The 23800-nt window shown below is 38.7% G+C and overlaps 1 protein-coding gene across 1 annotated transcript; it reads left to right on the top strand.

The window, feature by feature from the left end:
* The first annotated feature begins 763 nt into the window (after nt 1–763).
* On the top strand, nt 764–23395 carry LOC137292156 (dnaJ homolog subfamily C member 21-like). Its single transcript, XM_067823704.1, has 15 exons — nt 764–986; nt 1966–2094; nt 2268–2362; nt 3602–3727; nt 4106–4279; nt 4899–4949; nt 5608–5687; nt 7740–7867; nt 9072–9180; nt 9722–9883; nt 19206–19257; nt 19683–19759; nt 20946–20997; nt 22030–22212; nt 22834–23395. The coding sequence occupies exons 1-15, from the start codon at nt 878–880 to the stop codon at nt 22990–22992; spliced, it is 1686 nt and encodes a 561-aa protein (XP_067679805.1). The 5' UTR covers nt 764–877; the 3' UTR covers nt 22993–23395.
* Nucleotides 23396–23800: the final 405 nt, after the last annotated feature.

Below are 23800 nucleotides of genomic sequence, written 5' to 3'. Positions count from 1 at the left end.
CTGCAAAATGGCATGCGCTCGATAACGCGTCCCAGACCAACAATTAACAAACTCATAGTAACTTTTACCAGGTGTGAATGTGCGCTCGCATTGTCAATACACTGGTAACATTATCTACAGATTAAAAAATGCTTCGGTTTTCATTTCTTTTTTATTTGAAAGGTTTTTGTAGGTAAGGGTGGTTGATATGTATGAGATCTAAAAAAGATACAATGACCTGTCTCATAATAAATGATCTGTTAAACTGTTGCACCTGTATTAACTGTAAGTCTTTGTTACACGTGTCCCTAGCGGTGACTGTGCTGTAATATTACCATTACTCATCTTTTGAAACGCGTGTATTTCAATTAGACACTGACAGCAATTGCATGTTCGAGAAATAACGACATAGAGTCAGTTTATTAACAGTGATTTCCCTAATATTACGACGATTCGTTGTAGGTATTTATTTGTAAGAATCCGTACCTAAAAGTCGTTGTGGTATGTTGGAACAGCTGTTTCCATAATGTGTATCCTACATTATGCCATCGCGTCAGTAAAATGTAAAAGGTATACAACATTGCTTTTTGAAGAGAAACACTCTTAAGTACAAAGCTTTTTATCGACACAGACTATGTATTGTTCAGAAACCATTATCCAATAACTTTAGAAGTAACAAGCATTGCATGATGTTTAGTAATGCCGTAAGCAACAACACAAAACAGCTAATGGTCAAAGGGACATAATACCGTAAACGTCACGTAAAAGTTACTTCCCTTTAATTATACAAACTCGACTTCTTCACAGAAGAGTGCCACCAAAACAACATGTGCTTGTGCAATGTGCGAAATAATTGATTGACAACCGAAGGTAACGGTCGTCTAACATATGGGGGAAAATGTCATCGTCTATAAGGTGTCATTACGAGGTTCTCAATGTCCCTAGAGATGCAAATAACGAGGATCTCAAGAAGGCGTACAGGAAATTGGCCCTGAAATATCACCCAGGTACGTAGATTTTGAAAATTTGTTTATATTTTGAGTACTACAGTAAACATTCGTCAATTTAGTGTTTCTTTGAACGTCAGAACACGGTATTACGTTCGAGATGAATTTCCATAGTCCGATCCCTTTGTATTGCTAAGCGAATTACGATTTCAACAGATTTTTAATTCACTGTAAAAATAATGACTGAAAATATAAGCGTTTTGTTTCAGAAAATAAGATAAAAACACTGTGTAATATTTGTTCACATATTGAACTTCAGACCCATCAGGCAAACATATGGTCCTAGCTGCCCAACAGTTATCAAAATATTTTAACTTCTTCACAAATTCGGCAACTATGCTTGTCGTAAGAGGCGATTAATGGGATTGGGTGGTCAGGCTCGCTGACATGGTTGACACATGTCATCGGTTTTCAGTTGCGTAGATCGCTGCTCATGTTGTTGATCACTGGATTGTCTGGTCCAGACTCGATTATTTTACAGACCGCCGCCATATGGCTGGAATATTGCAATGTGCAGCGTAAAACTAAACTCACTCACTCACTCTTTACAAATTACTGTACCTTTCATTATATTAGCTATTCACTGATGTGTCCAGCCCATTTACTCTCGCCGATCATTTTCTCACTAGTATCCATAGTCATTGCAATTCTGAATATATATATATATATATATATATTTCATGACGTAACATTGATTGATTGTGTGACTAGTTGAGAGTTTCATGCAGAAGATTGCTAGGGGATGACACACATAATGACTTATGTGAATTTGAACTTGCTGTTACTTTGTGTATAGACCATATGACCTAATTCTCCCCCAGATAAATTAAAAGGATTTTTAGGATTCATAACTTCATCTTTAAATTTTATCTTTTGTTACTTACCTTGAAGAAGTTTCTTTTTCCGTCCTTTATTGTTATCAAATACTGTATTGGTGATGTTAATAGCCTGTGTTGTGTATGACCTGTTTGTGTTTCAGACAAGAATCCTGACAATGTGGAGGAGGCTACAAGGGAGTTCCGACTGGTGCAGCAGGCCTATGAAGTCCTCAGTGACTCCCAGGAGAGGGCGTGGTACGATAAGCACAGGGAGGCCATCCTCAGGGGAGGTGAGGGACACACATAATATACACAAATATTCATGTCAGATGATAGTGGTTATCGAGCATTGAAATTAAGGTGTCAGGTACACCTTTTCAGTGAAGCAAACTGAATGATTTCAGCCTTAGTTTATATTAGAATGAAGTCACACTGTGTGAACAAGTGTATTGTCTGGCTGCAGGTTTAGGACGAGGCGACAAGTATGAGGACAACTCCCTGGATGTGTTCCAGTACTTCAACTCGGCCTGCTACAAAGGATTTGGAGATGATCCTGAGGTAAGTATGGTAACTTGATGAAGATGCCAGGCCATTCTAGATATACACTGACAGCAGGCATTCTGTCACAGGCTTTATTCATCATATTTGTGTATGATTCAGTACATGGAATATTGTCCAGTCAAATAAAATGCTTTGGTAAGTACTTTGCCAGAAAGGTATAGCTAAGAACAAATGCGTGGAGCAGGACAAGGGCCAGTATACTGAGACGTATCAAATTTGAGTTAAGAACTGCCTTTTCACCATATACAACTTTCATGATGTGTACACAATATCCCAGTACTTACACCAGTCACTGTACATATCACCAATATTTGAAAATTACCTGTCTGCACTTGTTACTGTGCTTGTCACAACAGGTCCCTATATTTGTCAATGTACTTATCTCTACTTCTGTCTCAGTACTCCTGCCTTTACCTTTCACTATACTCCTCTGTATACTTGTCACTATATTCCTTCATGTACCTGTCACTATCTCTGTCACTGTACTCCTCTGTATAACTGCCACTATACTCCGCTGTATGCCTATCACTATACTCCTCTGTACACCTGTCACTATACTCCTCCATACACCTGTCACTTTACTCCTCCATATACCTGTCACTATACTCCTCCATACACCTGTCACTATACTCCTCTGTACACCTGTCACTATACTCCTCCATACACCTGTCACTATACTCCTCCATATACCTGTCACTATACTCCTCTGTACACCTGTCACTATACTCCTCCATACACCTGTCACTATACTCCTCTGTACACCTGTCACTATACTCCTCTGTACACCTGTCACTATACTCCTCCATACACCTGTCACTATACTCCTCCATACACCTGTCACTATACTCCTCCATATACCTGTCACTATACTCCTCCATACACCTGTCACTATACTCCTCCATACACCTGTCACTATACTCCTCCATATACCTGTCACTATACTCCTCCATACACCTGTCACTATACTCCTCCATATACCTGTCACTATACTCCTCTGTACACCTGTCACTATACTCCTCCATACACCTGCCACTATACTCCTCCATATACCTGTCACTATACTCCTCCATATACCTGTCACTATACTCCTCCATACACCTGTCATTATACTCTGTAACCAGTCAATACACTCCTCTGTACACCTGTCACTATGTTCTTCTGTGTACTTTTCACTGTGCTTATCTCCACTCCTGCCACTATACAGTTCAATATACCTGTTGCTGTGCTCCTGTGCAGGGCTTCTATGAAGTGTACAGAAAGGTGTTCCACACTGTGGCAGAGGAGGATTATCCCTTCATGGAAGACAAGGACAGCGACTACGAGATTCCAGAATTCGGCAACTCGGAAAGTTCCTATGATGAGGTATTTGTGGGGACAACTGCTTGACTTTTGATTACTCTATTATTTCGATAATTGCAGTAAAATGTTGTAATATCTTTCCTATATTTCTGAAACAATCCTAAACAGAAGGGTATTTGAACCAGGAACTCAGGCAAAACACTCTCTGAAGCAAATGTTCATAGAGTAACCTCCCTTTGGCCACTGGTTTTATCGTCAAAAGCATGTCTTTTTCCAAATGGCCATGTACATTTCTTAGGTGTTGTATAGTAGATACTTTATTATGTATATTTTTTTGTTTTTTGTAGTCATCTGATGTGCCAGGTCATTAAAGTTTCAACATTTTTCGGCCATCATGTAGTGTTGTTATGTGAACCATCCCTGTTTAATGGATGTTCCCAGATTGTTCAGCCTTTCTATGGTTTCTGGGCCTCGTACTGTACAGCCAAGTCCTATGTGTGGGTCGAGAAGTATGATACTCGTGAGGCTCCAGACAGGTGGACTCGACGCAAGATGGAGGCAGAGAATAAAAAACAGAGGGATGCAGCCAAGAAGGAAAGAAATGAAGAAATCAGAGTGAGAAATGAAGATGTATTTGAAACCATCATGATATTTAGGATGGAGAAAACTAGGGCAGAGTAACTAAAGAGTCTTCAAGAGTAATACCGCCATATAGTTGAAATATTACTGAGTGTGATGCAAAATTAAACTCACTCAAAAGTAGGGGCAGTGCTGTAGCCTGGTAGTGAAAGCGTTGCTCATCACACTGAAGATCCAGGTTTGATTCCCCACATGGGTAAAGTGTGTGAAGCCCATTTCTGATTCCCCTACTCGAGCTGGTACATTGCTAAAGGCTACGTAAAATAATACTCACTCACTCACTCACTCACTCACTCACTCACTCACTCACTCACTCACTCACTCACTCACTCACTCACTCACTCACTCACTCACTCACTCACTCTCTTGATGATTTACCATAATGTATTGAAGTTGGGGATTAGGAAAATTTCGGGAAATATCTTTTATAGGAAAGACTCTCATTTTCTTAAAAATGGACCTCATTTTCTTAAAAAGGGACCCTAATTTTCATGACACATGACAGTATATTTGTTCAACAAAGTTTGAAAAGAGCTTTCTTGGATGTTAAACAACATTTGCGTCCCTGGGTTTAAGAGTATGAGTTTTGTTGCAGGCTCTGGTGGCATATGTACGGAAGAGAGACAAGCGTGTTCAAGCCCACAGGGTAATGAGCTTGAGTTTAATACACCTCAAGGAAACTTACTCCAAGATCCAATTTCTTGAAAGAAGTTTGTACTGAAATTTCAAACTGTGTTTGACAACTTGAAACAGCTGAGTTTTTAAGTGATTTTGTGTGCAAACTTTCATCAGTAGGGAATAAGAAGTTTCTTACCTTTATTATTAGTTGGTTGTGTTGCCTTGGAGACCGGTTCATTCGACTCAGGAATGCCTGCATGATGATAAGTGGCACAAGCAGGAAATGAGCAATTATTAAAAAAACAGGGCATCCTTGTTGAAACATTTCACCAAAATGTATACCTTGAATGTAGCAGTTTTCACTCATATTGAAGATGTAGGAATAAGTTTGGAAGGAAGACAATATTTGGATGGCCAACTTCTTTATTGCTATGAGAGCAACGTTTCGGTGTAGGTTCTAACACTATTACCAAAAGTCGCTCTCATAGCAATAAAGAAGTTGTTCATCCGTATATTGTCATCCTTCCTTACTACTCCAACTTCTTCATGCCTCTTAAGGAAGGAATAAGTCTGTTGTAGATTTCTTCACTGAACCTGCTCAAATAGACAAATAGAAGTTACAGACATGGTCCTAACTATGATGTTGTACTGAAATGACTGTGACATTTGTGTGACACTTGCTACAGAAACGGCTGGAGGAGCGGGCGGAGGAAATAGCTCGCAAAACTAAGGAACAGCAGGAGAAAGAGCTGCAGGAGAGGAAGAAGTAGGTATTAATGATGAATCATATAGTCCATTCGCAGTGGAGGAGAGGAAGAAGTAGGTTTTAATGATGAATCATATAGTCCATTCCTAGTGGAGGAGAGGAAGAAATAGGTTTTAATAAAGAATTATATACTTCCTATTCCTATTGCAGGAGAGGAAGAAGTAGGTTTTAATGATGAATCATATAGTCCATTCCTAGTGGAGGAGAGGAAGAAGTAGGTTTTAATGATGAATCATATAGTCCATTCCTAGTGGAGGAGAGGAAGAAGTAGGTTTTAATAAAGAATTATATACTTCCTATTCCTATTGCAGGAGAGGAAGAAGTAGGTTTTACTAAAGAATTATATACTTCCTATTCCTATTGCAGGAGAGGTAGAAGTAGGTTTAATGATGAATCATATAGTCCATTCGCAGTGGAGGAGAGGAAGAAGTAGGTTTTAATGATGAATTATATACTTCCTATTCCTATTGTAGGAGAGGAAGAAGTAGGTTTTAATGATGAATCATATAGTCCATTCCTAGTGGAGGAGAGGAAGAAGTAGGTTTTAATGATGAATCATATAGTCCATTCCTAGTGGAGGAGAGGAAGAAGTAGGTTTTAATAAAGAATTATATACTTCCTATTCCTATTGCAGGAGAGGAAGAAGGAGGTTTTACTAAAGAATTATATACTTCCTATTCCTATTGCAGGAGAGGTAGAAGTAGGTTTAATGATGAATCATATAGTCCATTCGCAGTGGAGGAGAGGAAGAAGTAGGTTTTAATGATGAATTATATACTTCCTATTCCTATTGCAGGAGAGGAAGAAGTAGGTTTTAATGATGAATCATATAGTCCATTCCTAGTGGAGGAGAGGAAGAAGTAGGTTTTAATAAAGAATTATATACTTCCTATTCCTATTGCAGGAGAGGAAGAAGTAGGTTTTAATGATGAAATCATATAGTCCATTCCTAGTGGAGGAGAGGAAGAAGTAGGTTTTAATGATGAATCATATAGTCCATTTGCAGTGGAGAAGAGGAAGAAGTAGGTTTTAATGATGAATCATATAGTCCATTCCTAGTGGAGGAGAGGAAGAAATAGGTGTTAATGATGAATCATATAGTCCATTCGCAGTGGAGGAGAGGAAGAAGTAGGTTTTACTAAAGAATTATATAGTTCCTATTCCTAGTGCAGGAGAGGAAGAAGTAGGTTTTAATGATGAATCATATAGTCCATTCCTAGTGGAGGAGAGGAAGAAGTAGGTTTTAATGATGAATCATATAGTCCATTTGCAGTGGAGGAGAGGAAGAAGTAGGTTTTACTAAAGAATTATATAGTTCCTATTCCTAGTGCAGGAGAGGAAGAAGTAGGTTTTATTAAAGAATTATATAGTTCCCATCCCTAGTGCAGGAGAGGAAGAAGTAGGTTTTAATGATGAATCATATAGTCCATTCGTATTGCAGGAGAGGTAGAAGTAGGTTATAATCATGATTCATATAGTCCATTCGTAGTCGAGGAGAGGTAGAAGTAGGTTTTAATGATAAATAATATAGTTCCCATTCCTATTGGTATGCTGGGTTAGAGTTGTCCACAGCAGTGTGTGGAAGTAATTCAATGAAATCAGGTGGTCAGATTGGTGAATCAGTTGACCCAGACATCAGGGATCTCTGTTATGTCAGAATTGGTCTTCAGCAATCCATGCTTGTTGTAAGATGTAACTAAGGGTAATGGGTGGTCAGCTTGGCTAATTTGGTTATCATTGTCTCCCAATTGTTTTGATCAAAGCTTATGATATTAATCACTGGATTGAATGATTTACAGACTGCCTTCATGTAGATGTAATATTGCTCATGTCAGTCACTGGATTGTGTGGTCCAGACTCCATCATTTACTGACCACCATCATGTAACTGGAATAATGCTGAGTGTGACATTAAACAATAAACAAAACACCCTTCCACCACCCTACCTCCCACCCTGACCCCACATTGAGCTAGCAATGTGATATAACTGAATTTTCAAAATGGCATTAAGCTGAAACCAGTCAACATAAATTGTTGTACATTTGTTGTAAGGCGGATGGAGAACTACAAGGAAACAGGGTGGTCTGCCATGTCGGCCCTGGAGGATGACCTCCGTCAACTTGAGGCCAGTGTAGACGAGCACTTCGGAGTGGAGCGAGATGAGGATGGGGGAGGGGAAGGTTAGTGCTGGTCATCTTCTTACACAGGTCATTGCTTAATGTATACATATATGCCACATGTCTATCGTGCCGTATTTGAACTAATTCTAATTCAAAAGTGCTTCACAAGATGTTTTTCCCTTCGATCATTGGATGTCATTCTCAAACAGCACTTCTTATTATCAATCTCAACTCCCTGGGGATCATACAACTGTTGGAGCCACTAGGTGCACTGAGTTAATGTGACTTTCCCATCTTAATGAGGTATCTATTCACAGCTGGGTGTACTATGACACAGGGTAATGCTACTTTGTACCTCCACAGGTATTCATGTGGCTACCATCTGGTCATTTACCAATGGATTTTTGAGTTCTTTTAAGTGCACACGGTTGTGTTCTGTACACGATAATCTATTTGGATCAAAATGATACCAATGAATCACAATCTAACTCCAAATCGGTTCATGATCAAACATTCATTTCAATGCAGAATGTAAAGCAAACATCAGACCAACTGTGGATATAAGTTTTATCACATTTGTCTAAAAAATATAAAAGTTATTTAAACTATCATCATTTTGTTATGATTCTCCATGTAAACTTTTACCTGGGTGAAGTAACAGTAGTACTGTGGCAGAAACAGTGAGTGAGTTTAGTTTTATGCCACTTTTATCAATATTCTAGCAATATCACGGCAGCGGACACCAGAAAAGCTGCTTCACACACTGTTACCATGTGGGGAATTGAACCTGGGTCTTCTGCGTGACAAGTGAACACTGTAACCACTAGGCTACCCCACCGTCCTATGGCAGAAACAGCCTAAAGGGGGAGGATCATAAACTGATTTGAAATTAAAATCTGATCCTTCGATATCATTTTGATCCAAGCAGACTGAAGGGGTTGTGACAACACTGAAAGAGTCGGCACACAAAGTTGACTCCAAAATTCTGAGACCCAGTCAAAGGTAGTCTTGATCACGGCATTGTATGACAAGCCTGGCGCCTCAGTCAGCTCACTCACCATGCCCCACAATACATCTATATATCCTTAAACAGATTTGACATGTAAATTCTTTGTTTAAAATAACAGAGTATATATACCCTGTGAAATTACACATTTTTGCAAGAGTTATCCCCCTTTGTCCATGTCTGTATTTTGAAGAATGGATAATATTGTGCAAGATGTCCCTGTTAATGCTGGTGATGATTTTGATGTTGATGTTGAAGGTGTCCCTGCTGAAGGTGATGATCTCCCCATGGAGGAAGAGGAAGAAGAGGATTACTATGACGACCTGTTCTGTATAGCCTGCAATAAAGCTTTTAAAAGTGACAAGGCGTAAGTTTATTCCCTGTTTAACTTTTCATCTTTACTCACCTAGTGTATTATGTATCAGTTCTGTAAACACCTCATGCCCATTTGTAACCATGTCTTTATTGTGAACTGAGTTTGAGGGACACAATGCTAAAAATTGATATCCAACTAATTACACTGAAGTACACGCAAGAGAAAACCTCTTTGAGCTATGTAAATGACATGGCATTGTTGTGGTGAACAGGTATCATATGTTTAAATGTTACCATAATACACTTGCTCACTGATGACAGGAACTGTCTGGCAAACATTTGAATGGCAGACTTGGCTGGCATGTTACATTTTATTATTTCGCCATAGATGAGGTTCAGTTCCCCACTAGGTACCATGTGTGTGCCCATTTCTGGTGTCACCTGTACTCTAGCTGGTATGAAGGTCAGGCCATGTTGTAGTCATTCTGTTGATCTGTTAACTTTTGCACCTTTGAAAAGAACTGCAGACATTTCACTTAAAAACATTTTGAAAAATGATAAAGCTACAAGACTTGACTTACTTGCTGTCCTAGATATGCAAATCATGAAAAGTCCAAGAAGCACAAGGAACTTGTAGCAATACTGAAGGCACACATGGAACAGGAAGAGGAAGAGCTGGGAGGGATGGCTGATGGGATACCAGTAGCAGACGACATTGATCTGAATGACAGTTACACTCAGGACAGTAAACAGAAGTGAGTAAAGGAACTGTTTGAGAGGCATTCTAGAAGTTGCAAGGAAGATGAATGCCAAGTCTTTTTGGATGATCAACTTCTTTATTGTGTGATTGCGACATTTTGATATGGATACTTTGATTTGCAAGCAAATCATCCATAAAGACTTGTCATTCCTGTGGGTAAATGTGTTGAAATTTCTAATATTTGGAAACCAGTCAGGTTTGTGCTGAGGCCTGTGTAGTTCCTATATCCATGCTTAACTCTAGTAAAGTAGTGCAGTGGATCTTTCCTGGGTTATCCACAAGAACAAGCAAGGTCAACTGAGTGGTCAGTGGTTCAATCCGAGGCTGTTGAATTAAAAATGTTACTTTTTGTCTCCCTGGTGGCTGCTCAGCATTGATGTCATTAATACCAAGGATTGGTAGGTTTAGTCAAGGAAATATGTCTGTGTGGGGAAGTCATGATATAAATGTGGCGTGGTATGTCAGAGGACTAGCACTGTGAAACAAGCATGCAAACACAAGTATACTTGGACATTAGTATGAAGGTGCAGTATTCTCACCTCACCTCACCTCACCTCACCTCACCTCACCTCACCATGCAGCCACAAGCTATTTCTGCATCACAGTGTCTGCTAAGGTTCGTATCTGTGAACAGAAGGCTAGCAGGGTACAGCAGCCCTTTCAGTGTTACTTATTCCAAGACACTGGATGATCAACTTACTTTGTTTCTGAAGTACTGTATTTTGATGTACATGTATTTGCAAATGGATGATCAACATCCATCACTGAATCCCTACAGTGTGATAAAATTATTAAAACAAAAGGAAGTTCAGCTATATTTTTATTACAAACAGTTGTTTATAGAAAGACATACGTGACAAGAAGTGATGTAGAATTTATGGAGATATAACATGATTGGTATTTTCTCACAAGTTGTATGTTGATGATTCTCAGGTTGACTCTAGGCAATGGAATAATGACATAATGGCTCATGCCTGTGTCCTACTCAAATATAGTGAAGAACCACATGACTCTTTCATCTTACTTTAGTTATTCTGTCATGGCAGCAAAATCTCTCTTATTACTGTCCTTCTGGCAAGGCATCAAAATCATTCACGTAAGTATATTTAATCAATCATCATGTTTCATATTTCATATTTCTGTATTTTTTCTGTCATGGCACGATAGAATGAATGAATGAATCAGGTGGTCCTCAACTTAATTTTAACAGTATATATATTCTGTTATATACTAAAAAGGCAGGAATTAGAGGGTAAATCCCATCTACACATAGAAAATACTATTCTATATACATCTCAGCAAGGAGTAGATAATTAAGTAGGATAAAGGTGGTATATACAGCATGGATGATGCCATGTTGAGTTTATGTTGTTGACTTGTTATGGAGGTACAGATGTAATGTGTTAATTCAGGTAGAAAATCTCAGTGAGGTAATCAATAAATCAGTTTGCTTCCCATTTCAACATGAAAAACTGACACAGTTTTTAGTGAAGGCAGCCCTTTAAAAATTGTTTCTTAGTCATTGTTACTAAAATTTTTCATTTCCTTTTCTCTATTTCCTTACTGTTCTCACTGGTATTTGGCATGAAGTTATTTGGTTGGGTGTGTGTTATTATCTACTTTGGTTGGTAAAGTGTTTGAATAAATAGTGAGTGTGTGAGTTTAGTATTACGCAGTTTTTAGAAATAAACCAGTATTATCATGGTTGGGGACACAAGAAATGGGCTTCACACATTGTACCCATGTGGGGATCAAACCCGTGTCTTTGGCGTGACAAGCGAATGCTTTAACCACTAGGCTACCCCACTGCCCCCAAAATGAAAAAAGAAAACATCAAGTCTTTTTGGAATTTGTAGATGAAAACCTGCTCTATTTATATGTAGTTATTCCTAGGTATAATATGTTGCATGAACCTAACATAGTCATGTGAGGTCTTTGACAAACATTGAGTAGTAAGAGAAACATGGGTTATTATAATTGCAGGCCTTAAATACCTATCCTAAGTACCTAATTCATGCTGGAAAATGCTGATCTGTTAAGATGTTAACAAGATTATGACTGTTGATGTTTGTTAAAAAATATTTTTTTCTTAAGACCATGTGAGTCTGTCTTTATGTTAACGATGGTGTGGTAGCCAGATAATTAAAGCATTCATTCATCTTGCCATATATCCATGTTTATTTGCTCAACTGGGTACAATGTATGAAACCCATTTCTCGTATCCCCCATGGTGTTATTGTTGGAATATTGCTAAAAGCAGCATAAAATCTCACCCGTTGGTTGAATATTAGTATTACTGAAGACATTGTAGTTTCTGCTTGATTTTCCCTTATTGCTTTGTTAGGTAACTATCTCATGCTAATATTAACTCTATCTAGTACATCATGTTCAAGGTACTGGCTCTATCTAGTATACTATACTTAAAATACAGGTTCTAATCACACTTGTTTGTTCTATGATTAAGATATTGATATATAGGGATTTATCTAAATCCAGACCAATTTTATTTCTTGTTTACAGATCCACCTGCAATTTTTTCTCAAGAATAAGAAAAAAATAGAAATTAATTTTTCCCGCTATAAAATCCTAATGTTTTTAGAGGCTAAAAATGTAAACTAACAAGAAAATACTGTTTAGGTTGTATTTTTTCCCATTTTCACTTCATAATTTGGAATATTACTTTGGTTGGAAGGTTTGCAGAGGACAAAAATCTGTAAAACAAGAAATGAAATTGGTCTGGCCTAAACTTGCTAAGACAGAGATATTCCGATCTGAATCTTAAACCGGTAACATTAATAATCCTTTACTTGATTTACAGATTCTCCAATATTTGTAGTACATGTATCAGTCACAACCAGTGTTTAGCAATTATATGGTTTTGTGTAGGTGACATGTATTTCAGTTATAAAAGGACCAGTAATGAGGATGGAGAATACTTGAGGGCTGTTTTACTGTTGCAGAGAATGCAGTGTACAATTCCTTAAACTCAAGAAAATAGTTGTGATACTTTGGAGGTTTAGCTGCCAATGACCCTTTTTGGTAACAAAGATAAATCCCTGTTAAAACATAAATCTATTTACTGAAGGCAAATGACATGGTAACATGAAACAAAGCATTCAATTCAAACTGATCATCATTTCCTTAGAAAATAGCATATCTACAGCATGTTACAATGGGTTAAATAGCACATGGTACATGTAACCTCTTATACATCGATTGTGATCTGTTATTGATTACTGTGATTTTTAGTCAACAAATAAATGTATGAACAATATAAATAAATGTTCCAAATTATGATATTTGAAAATCTTCAATTAAATGTATTTTATAGTGCATTAATATTATTGTTATGATTGGTTTGAAAATTTCTGTCAGTATCTCAAACACCAATATAAACAGTTAGACTATTGACATTTAGACTTTACAGGTGTATATTTGGTGTGAGTGTTGTGAATGCACAAGGGTGGTAATTTGAGATCAGTTTGACTTACTTCATTTTTCTCGTATGACAAGTTGATGGAAACAATTAAGCCTTTTAAACGCTGTCGAAGTTCCGATTACCCATGGTGAAAAGAATCATTATTATCTTATTACCCGGAATAGTATATTTAAGAAAAACAGTATTGTAATGTCACATATTCAAACATGTGAAATATGACAATATCAGCATTTACAAGTTATTTCCTTTCATTTTTTTATCTATGAAAAATAGAACAAGTGCAGAAGAATTGTTCTATGTATATATTTGGTTTTCAGAACATACTTTTGGAGCTGGTATTACTTTGGTATTCTCCATTCATGACTCTTGGATTTTCTATTTTTGTTTGGGTTGATACTTTCAACTACAGCTTTTAAAACTTCATTGATTTGGGGATACAAATCGATTTTAGGAGCTATCAATGCTTTTATGGTGCCAACTTTGTTAGTGGTCACATACTTCTTCATCACATTTTTAAGTTTGCTTCGGATCGATTTCATCTGATCATCAATTTCCTTGAGCTTGTTATGTCCATTTCGGTACCACCAACTAGAGTCATCAGAAAGGTCAAACTCAGAGGAAGCATCAAGGTCAAAGGAATCACTGAAACTTTGAGATGACCTTGCATCTTTTCTGTCCAAATCCACCTCATTACTTAAGTAGCGTGAATCCCTGCTGACGAACTGAAGAGAATCCTTTGAAAGAGCAGATGTCATTCCTTGACTTGAATCAAATCCTTTGCTTTCATCACTGGTCATTGAGTCATAACTGTCTCCAACCTCCAGACGAGCAAGCTCTGGTCTTGTAGACACGCTGTCAGTCTTGAATGGAGCAGGATGAGTATAGCGATTGTCTTTCTGTCCACCTCGGGGTGCTTGGGATCCTGGAACATGGTACAGTTTATCCTTGTGAAATTGAAACTGCCTATGGGTCAGTGCATGACCAGGAAAGTTTACATGCCTCTTATACCTTGTCTTTTCTCTAATAATTTCATCAGCATCATTATTTTCATTAAAAATATCACCATCCATGTCAAGATCAGTGTTTTTGGAAGTTGCATCAACTTCTGGCACATCTAGATCAAGTTCATCATAATGGTTTTCAACTTTGCGGTATGTTTCCAGATCTTTTGGACTGATATCAGCATAGTGAGAAGTCAGCATCAAGTTGTCAACTTTGTCCTGGCCGTCTGCCAGTGCTATGTGCGGGCTGCTAGACACACTCTTCCTCTGACGCAGGTTGTCCTTCTCCTTGTGTTTTTTGTAGATTCTCTCCTTCTTTTCTTGGAGTCCAGCAGCCGATCTGTCAACAGGGATGCTGTAGTAGCTACCAATCATTTGAGTCTTGATGTCTGGGACTCTCACAGTATCACTCCCAACTCCACCTTGCTGTGCAGCAATATGTCCCTTCCTCGACATTAAAATGTCACCTGTATCACCTCCAGCTGAAAGTGACCCAGCATCAGTTCCAGCTTTGCCTTGCACAGCTGGATTACCTCCCTTGTTTGAAGGCTGCAGTAAAGGATTATTTGCAGTGTCTGCTGCCTGTAAACTTGTATTAGATTTGTTAGAGTGTATGATTGGATCAGTTGAGCTAATTGGGCTTGAGGTGTTTGGTTGGATGTATTCTGCCTGAATGATAGGGCTGCTCATGTGTGATGTAGAAGAGTTGGCAGAAAGTCCTGTGCCATCAACGTACCTTTCAAACTGACTTTCACCAGTCACCACATTATCTCGATATGGTTCAATGTCAGTTTCATTGGTACCACTTAGATCATTGTCAACATTCTCAAACTCATTCTCACCTGCCTCATATGTTTCATTGCCATCTCCCATGTTGATTCCTGGTTCTTTGAAGAAAGTTCCATTGTAGGGGAATAGCTCTTCCAGTTGCAGTGTCTCATTGATCTCTTGTAATCTTTCTTCCAGAGTTTCATTCAGGTCCCTTATCATTTCGTCAATTGTTTCATTTCGGTTTTGTAAAAATTCTTCAATTGTTTCATTCCTCTCAGCCAAAATGTCCTCAGCTGTTTCATTCACAATACCAAACATTTCATCAATTGTCTCATTTCTGCCATTCTGTCCATCACCATTAGTCTCATTTCCCTTTTCAAACCCATTCGCAACAGTATGATTGGTTTCTCCGAGTAAACCATCAGTAGTTCCATTGCCAGTATTCTCTGCTTCAGCAATAGTCTCATTTGTAGCTTCACCTGTAGTGCCAGTATCATTCCCGTTTCCACCATTCACCAGTGGTCCACCTCCCATCTCTGTTCCTTGGCCTCCATGATATCCTGGTCCAGGTCCTTGTCCAGGCAACCTACTGCCCATATTCCAGTGTGTACCGGGAAGTCCCCTGTTCATGCCTGGGAACTGACCACCTCTGCCTGGTAATCCCCAACCATATGGTCCTCTAGGCCTCATCCAGCCCAGCCATCCCATTCTTCCTGGACCCCAAGCATAACCATAACCAGCAAAATTTGGATTCCATGATCCCAAATTGCCAGCATTGGCCACAGGTCTTCTACCCATATTAAACAACTGAGGGTTAGGATAGCCTCCAGGGAATGCTCTTTCTTCTTCATGTTCAGGTTCAAATTCAGCTTCATATTCATTCTCACTTTCGAATTGGTTGTTTTCACCGTTGCCATAGTAGCCCCTTGGACCAAAATACCCTTGACCTCTTCCACCTTGACCTGGATTAAACATTCCTTCGGGGTTGTTGGGCATCCATTGACCATTGTCATTATGCATGCCACTGTTTCCTTCTCCAGTGCCCCCAGCTTGTGATCCATTCTCTCCGATGCTATGAGTGTTTCCACCAACCCCTGTCCCCACATTACCACCTTGACCTGATTCCATGCCTGGGTTGCCAGGATTTCCACTGTTTGTACCAAGGTATCTGTTGCTAGTATGTTGTGTATTACCACCACTGTTTCTTGTATTACCACTGGTATTTCCAAAATTGCCACTGTTTCTTCCAGCATTGCTACCACTGTTTCCATCATTGCCACCTTTATTTCCTGCATTGCTGCCAGTATTTCCAAGATTGCCACTAGCTTTGCCACCATTATAGCCACCACTGCCCCCTCCATTTCCTGCATCACTGCCACTATTCCCAAGATTGACACCACTATTTCCTTGAATGCCTCCATTTTCACCATTGTTTCCAAAACTACCACCTGTGGTTCCACTACTTGCCAAACCGCCGTTTCTGAAACCAGTATTTCCAATATTGGCACCATATCCAGTATTTGGTCCATAATGTCCCCAGCTGCTATATCCTTGGTTGTTATGACCCATATTACCACCAGTGTGTCCGGCAATTCCTCCATAGCCTTGTCCAGTATACATGATATTACCTCCATTAATCCCACCTTGGCCATGATATCCAACTCCTTCACGCCCACCATACCCAGAGTTTGCATGCAAATTTCTTCCGTTATTTCCAGTTTGGCCATTATTTCTGATCCCTGCAGTTCCACCATTCCAGTTAGGCCCAGTTCCAGAGTTCTGACCATTCCAGCCAACATTACTAAGACTTCCTCCAAAACCTGGCCCACCATTGTAACCAATGTTATAAACATCATAATAGTACTGTTCATGTGACATGTCAACACTTTCCACCGATGTGATGTTATCATCATTTTCCCCTGATTCTGCAATACCGGCATTAACTACAACTTGGCCATTGCTCAAAACTTCTGTGCTGTTATTTTCTGCCGAGTCAACTTCAAATTCTTCCACAATAAGAGGTTCAAACATTCTATGGGGTAACTCACCAGGGTCTTCAGGCAACATGTGCCACTCTCCCATCCTTCGGCTGTTTGAATTTCCAGACTGACTAGACATCTCACCAAACTGTCTTGAACCTCCTGGAATCACCATTCCTGAATCTCTGGCATGATTTCTGTTGAATCCTTGATCTGACAGTGGCTTATTGAACACTTCCTGACTCCCATTCTCAGTGGAATTGTCTTCTGATTTGTCCTTGGAGGTAATGTGCAGAATCCAGTCCTTCGGTCCAAGGTCACTGCTCTGTGTTTGAGAATTGGTACCAGAGGTCACTGTTTCTATCATTCGTGGTTCTGATGTTCCTAGGTTCAACATTTCACCAATTTCAGTATACACACGTTGAAATATTGCCCAGTGACGAAACACACTATCAGAGATTGCAGAAAGCTTTTCTTGAATACTGTCAATCTGATGGTTGGATACTTGGATCTGACCCAATGCATCATTAAGTTTAGTCTCTACAGGTGATAACATCGTCAAGGTGCCATCAGTCACATTCACCGAAATATTTGTCTTTTCAGCAGTTTCTATCACAGATGAAGAAGTCGCATTAAATTCATCAGTCACAGCTATAGGTGCACAAGTAAAGATGTCTAACACTATGAGGACACATGCACACAGTAATTCCCTTCTCTGAATACCAGCCATCATGCTGTCTGACCGTCTGCTGACGGTGTTATGCTGCTGAAGTATAAAGGTCGTCTGCTAAATAGACAGACGGGCATGACAACACTGATTTGTCAGCCATTGGAAGGAGTGGCCTCTTGTAAAGGGAACCTGATATGCTATTGTCTGTCAGTGTCCAAAATGTTCAGATTCACCTGTTTTGAAAATAGTACATTTTTCCTGTTTCAGAAAGATTTTTTTTATATTTTGTTTTTTATTATGGAAATATGAATTGAGTGCATAAGATAATTAAGTGTTGTGTTTTAGTCCTCTTTAATAGTCAGAAATGAAATGAATTTTTTTAAAGCAAGGTTTAACAATTTTTTATTGTGTTGACAATCTTTTTATTTGGATGATATCTGGATGAATTTATGCAGTTTTATTACATATGTTTTAATAGTTATGTCATAATGTAGACTCAACTACATATAAATTGAGAATGTAATTTACTTGAAAATGAAAATATGAATAATGTTTCAGCCATGAGTGTTAACACATTCAATCCACTGACATACGATTCACATGTATCATTGAAAGTGATTGTATTAAAGAACAGGCAAGATCTATAGAAAATGTTGAAACTGGTTGTCTGTCATCAAGGTCTGGATGGAAGACCAGTCTCTGTAGAAGTGTAGAACAGATGTGTAAGCAGAAGTGTAGGCAGATATGTTTCCTGGTGTTAAAAACAGACCTGTCAATCACTTGTTAAGCTACTTTTGCTGATTAAGACCTTTCTTTGAGAAATATGGTTTTCCAAAAGTTTACATCATTCATGGCAAGTTTGAATACTTGCATACCTTTAGATTTCTGAGACATTATTTTCTTTCGAGAAGACACATAACCATAAAAACAGTCTAAGAAACATTGCTTCTTCATAAGTCAAAAGAGATGAAGAATGTGGATACATGCGTGCGTGCATGTGTAATGTGTATATATGTGTGTGTGAGTTCTGCGTCATGCATTGACATATTTGTTCAAACCTCTTGCAATGAAAAGAAAATGAAACCCACCTTTTCATAGGCTGCCCAAATATTGCTTGACTAAAACACAATGCACTTACTAACCCACTCATTGTAAATGGTGATAGCCCCCAATTTTCACTGGCCCAGTCATCTAAGGTGTCACAATACCTTGTACAGAGTTGCTTCCCTTGGCAAGCCTCTGGATACAAGTTTAAGTCCTGTTTCAGTAAGTCAGCGTAGTGCGTATGAAAGTTGGAAATGTCTTAGACCAGAATCACTTCACCCTCTCCTTCCAAATCAAGCTGACATGTCATGAGGGGAATGCTATTGAAATCAACATTAAGTCCACTTCACTCTTTCAGTAATGCAATGGGGAATCACATGTACACGCAACAGTCAAAATGTGTCTCTTTTCAGACTCTCCAAGAAACAGAAAAAGAAAAGGAAGCAACAAAAACAGCAGCAGGAGGTGAGACTAAAACATTAATGTGGAATTAAAATTGAGTGTTGGGAATATATTTCTGTCATCAGCAAGGAGCAGCACAGATGTAACAATTTTGCATTCTGGTGCTGAACTGAATGCTTCTGGTATTCAGTCTGCGTTCATGAAATTACCTTGAAAAGTATTTGCGAAGTCGTACCTTACATTTTTGCTGTAACCAATATGAACTGTGTCAGAAATGATGGTCACTTTATATGTTTTGACATATGTCCCTCCAATTTTCACTTTTTTGATCTCGTGATCCTGTGATGTTGCTTCATTGACTAAAACTTGACAGTTTGAGTTCCAAATTATACAAAATGCAAACCAGCTGACATTAGTAACTGTGAACTGATTTGGTTTGGATGAATACATGGTTATATATAATTGTATTTCTTTACATTGAAATTTAGGAAGAAGAAGATGAAGTGGGAAAGTTAGAAGAGAAACTTGGTGATGTGGATATCGACACTGAAGATACTCCAGACAGGTAAAAGGCAACCACATAGAGATCATTATGCAAGCATACACAACGTATATATTTCATACTGATTTCATGAAAAGGATATCAGGATTATTATATTTTCCAGACTAGTGAAGGGTAATACATGTATAAGATTCTTACTCAATTTTGAAAAGTATCTATGACACAGAAGCATGGGAAATAATTACTTTATTACTCTTTCATTCTTGATAGTCATTTGGTGGTCCCTGTAGAAAAAAATCCATAAATTGATCTCATCCCCAGTTAAAAAAAAATGTATTGTTGATGTCATCAATGTTCAGCTATGAGGTCAATTGAGTACATTGCCATTCAGGTGAGGTAAATCATTCACAGATGTATGTGCAGTTCTATTTGCACTGGTGTACATGCTATATTTATCCCCTGCAATGCAGGTTTTTTTAGGTTGGTATTAAAATGGCCACTGCTTCTCTGTGCACATATGTATTTTCTGGAGCAGTACTTAGAAAGTGCTCAATATTTCTTTACCAAACTTGGCACATAAATAGGTCTGGTGGTATACTGGTACCTTTTGGTAGTTTTGGATTTCTCAATAAAATATTTTTGTACATTTCCATGGCAACAAGTTTGACTTCGACTGAATTTTGTGGGAGTGCTACTTTCTGGAGCAGAACTTCAAACCTTTCAATACTCTCTTTCCACTTTGCTGTACACATGTACACATCAAAACATGTGACATCATCATAACTAGTAGACATGTTCATGAAGAGTATTTTGCCATTGTTGGGTATATGGATGACTTTTTATCCCCTGCAACACGTTTTGCGGGGGGTATTAAAATGAACCCCGTCTGTCCATGCACTTTTATCTTTGCCAGGGCAGAACTCTAAAACCGATCAATATGTTGTCACCAAACTTGACACATAGATTGGTCTAGTGGTGTACTGGTGCCTTTTAATTTGGAATTCTGAATAAAACATTTTTGGCATTTCCATGGCAACATGCTTGACTTCGACTGAAATTGGAGGTAATGCGGGGGATATTGATGACTGTGTCTTCTTGTTCTTCTTCTTATGATCCAGGTATTTCCTAACCCATGTTTAGTAATTCAAAATATTCAGCCCAGTTTGCTTGCCTTTATAAAGCGACCAAACCCTGTTTGAAATCCACATTGTATACAACATTGTTGACATATTTCTCTGTTTGACTGCAGCGCATCGCAGAAACACACGGCCAAGGAGAACCCTAGTGATGACACACCGCAGGTAGGCTGTTGTAGGGGAATAGTCCCAGGTGTGCAGACTGACAGTAAGCCCCTATTGTCTCCCCAGCCAGGTGACAGGTGATGGGTGTCCTACACAGTAGAGGTAACCCTATCTGTGTGAGAATAGGACCCCTGGAGCTAGGGAGGAGTGTCGCCTGCCTCATGCTTGGGGTATGTTGGAGGGAGACATTACTGATAGCATGACAGATTTCATGTTTATATTTAAAGCAAGCAGGTCATTATTTTAGTAACTTTTTAAATATTGGAGTTAAGTCTGGCTGTAACAGTGTCTTTTATTTTTGAGTGGGTTTATGGAACCACTCCTTCCCCATTCCTTCCCCCTTATTTCCATCTCCACCCGTGAAGATCCAGGTTACAACTGATCTTCATTAACCCATTTTTATTGTAAGAGGCGAGACCCGTGAAGATACAGGTTGGACTTGATCTTCAGTAACCAATGCTTGTCATAACAGGCGACTGATGGGATCTGGTGGTCAGGCTTACTGACCTGGTTGACAAATGTCATCAGTTCCCAGTGGCATAGATCCGTGTTCATACTCCAGAAATATTTACAGACTGCCACCATACAGCTGGAATATTGTTTGAGTGTGGTGCAAAACTAAACTCACTCACTGTTTCCATCTCCATAAAAGGTAGCGAGATAGCCTAGTGATCTCAGTGAGTCAGCTCTATAAAACCAGCTTGAGCCTGGGCTAGTACAAGTAGCCACACATACACATGCATGGATGTTGTCATATGAACAGAATATTTTTAAGTACTGAAACCCCATTTCACCTCATCTTTTTTATTTGAAAGCGATTTGTGTATCAGTTAACATATTGTGTGTGGAGACACATGTTATTTGATTTGGGACTTACAACTGAAAACTTTATCAAAATATGTATGAATGCGTACAACAAAACCATGTAGACAGCAGAATTATTACTGGGTTATATGTTAAACTACAAACAAATAGCACTTGAGTTGCCATCATGTTTCTGAAAATATTCCCATCATGCTTTCTGTTGTGTAGGTGTGTACAGGTAGCAGAGTGGAGGGAGATGGGGGTGGAGCTGCTGGAGAGAAGGATCTTGGTGATGTCACATCAGGTGGAACTAGTCACATGGACAGTTGCCATGGAGATGTCACAGAAAACACACCTCCAGAAAAGTCAAAGCCAGATAGCAAAAAATCCAGCAATACTAAGCCTAAAGAGGTGAATAGTAATCTGAACAGAGTGAATACTCAGTTTAGTCAATCTTGAACCTGACCAGTTAGATACTAGACCTAACCAGGTGAATACTAGTGTAAAATCTAAGCAGGTAAATACTTTTCCTGAAAAGTGCAATACAAAACCAAAAGTGAATACTAAACTCAACAGAGTGAATACTAGATATAGATAGGTGAATATTACCTTGAACTTAACCTTTTTGGGTTAACTCGCGACTTAATTATGTGAATGCTTTATAAATTCAGGTGAATATTAAACCTTAAGCGGCCTTCACACGGCATACTAAAGTTTGACACCACATGTTGTTGAAATTTCAAGAGTTGTCAAAATTGCATTACCAGCATGATTTCACTGGAATAATGCTAATACGAGTAAAACTCACTCACTAACTCACTCATTATCACCTGGACGATTTGGTAGCTTAGTGGTTTCTAGCAGTTGCTCATCATTTGAGTAAAATGTGTGAAGCCAGTTTCTGGCCTTTCATGCCATACTGCATACTCCATACTGTTGAAAGCCGGATAAACCCAAACTCACCCACTCACCCACTCACCCACTCACCCACTCACTCATTCTAGGTGTATAACATGCTGCTGTATGTTTCAGGTATTCAAGTGCAATGTGTGCCGAAATCAGTTTCCGACGCGGAATAAACTATTTATTCACATCAAAGAACAAGGTCATGCACTCCGAGTTACAGATTCGGTGGAAGAAACTACAGAACGTCCTAGTGGCAAGAAGAATAAGAAGAAGGGGAAAAGGTGACGAAAGTCAGTTTTATTTTAGGTCATTTTATTGTATGATGCCTGTATATGATTCATTGCTGAATAAAGAATATGAAACTGAAAATAGTAACTAAGTTATGAAGGGTACGGAATCCTTTATTTACTGTTGTTTGAGTATCTTTAAAATCTCTTTATTTTTATACTAAGTACCATACTACGTACAGTTCACGGTACTTTATGATAAAATATTGTTTGTATATTTTTATTAAGAAGATAGGAGTGATGGGGTAGCCTAGTGGTTCAAGTGTTTGCTTGTCACACTGAAGACCGGGGTTAATTCCCCACATGGGTACACTTTATGAAGTCTGTTTCTGGTGTCCTCATGCTGACCTTGCTGGAATATTGCTACAAACTGTGTAAAAATAAACTTATTCACTCACTCATTAAGAATACAGGCGTATCTGCCAATACAATCAGTTCACCTTACTCAGGTCAGGCTGTAGACAGTCCCTCACTTTGTATACTGTAGATTGCCACAGTTCCTGTAGTCATTAAATATCATCATAATATGTCATGGTTTTTAATGCAGTATTGTGTCCGTACGAGTGCATGATACTAAAGTTTTTGTCACAAGGATATATTGACAAAGTATTGTCCACTACTTAAGCTGCAGTATGATGTAGTATACATCATGATACTAAAATCTTTAATTCTAGCAAGAACTATAAAACACCTTAAGATCAAAACAAAATGAATCCTAAAGTATTACGTCAAATTCCACCAGTGTTGTTCAGTGTTTATTCAGAGACGAGATTGTTGAGTTCTTGAAACAGGAATTTCTGAGAAAG

The sequence above is a fragment of the Haliotis asinina genome, chromosome 7 (assembly GCF_037392515.1).
Source record: "Haliotis asinina isolate JCU_RB_2024 chromosome 7, JCU_Hal_asi_v2, whole genome shotgun sequence".
Taxonomy (NCBI): Eukaryota; Metazoa; Mollusca; class Gastropoda; order Lepetellida; family Haliotidae; genus Haliotis; species Haliotis asinina.
This window is presented reverse-complemented; position numbering and strand designations above follow the sequence as displayed.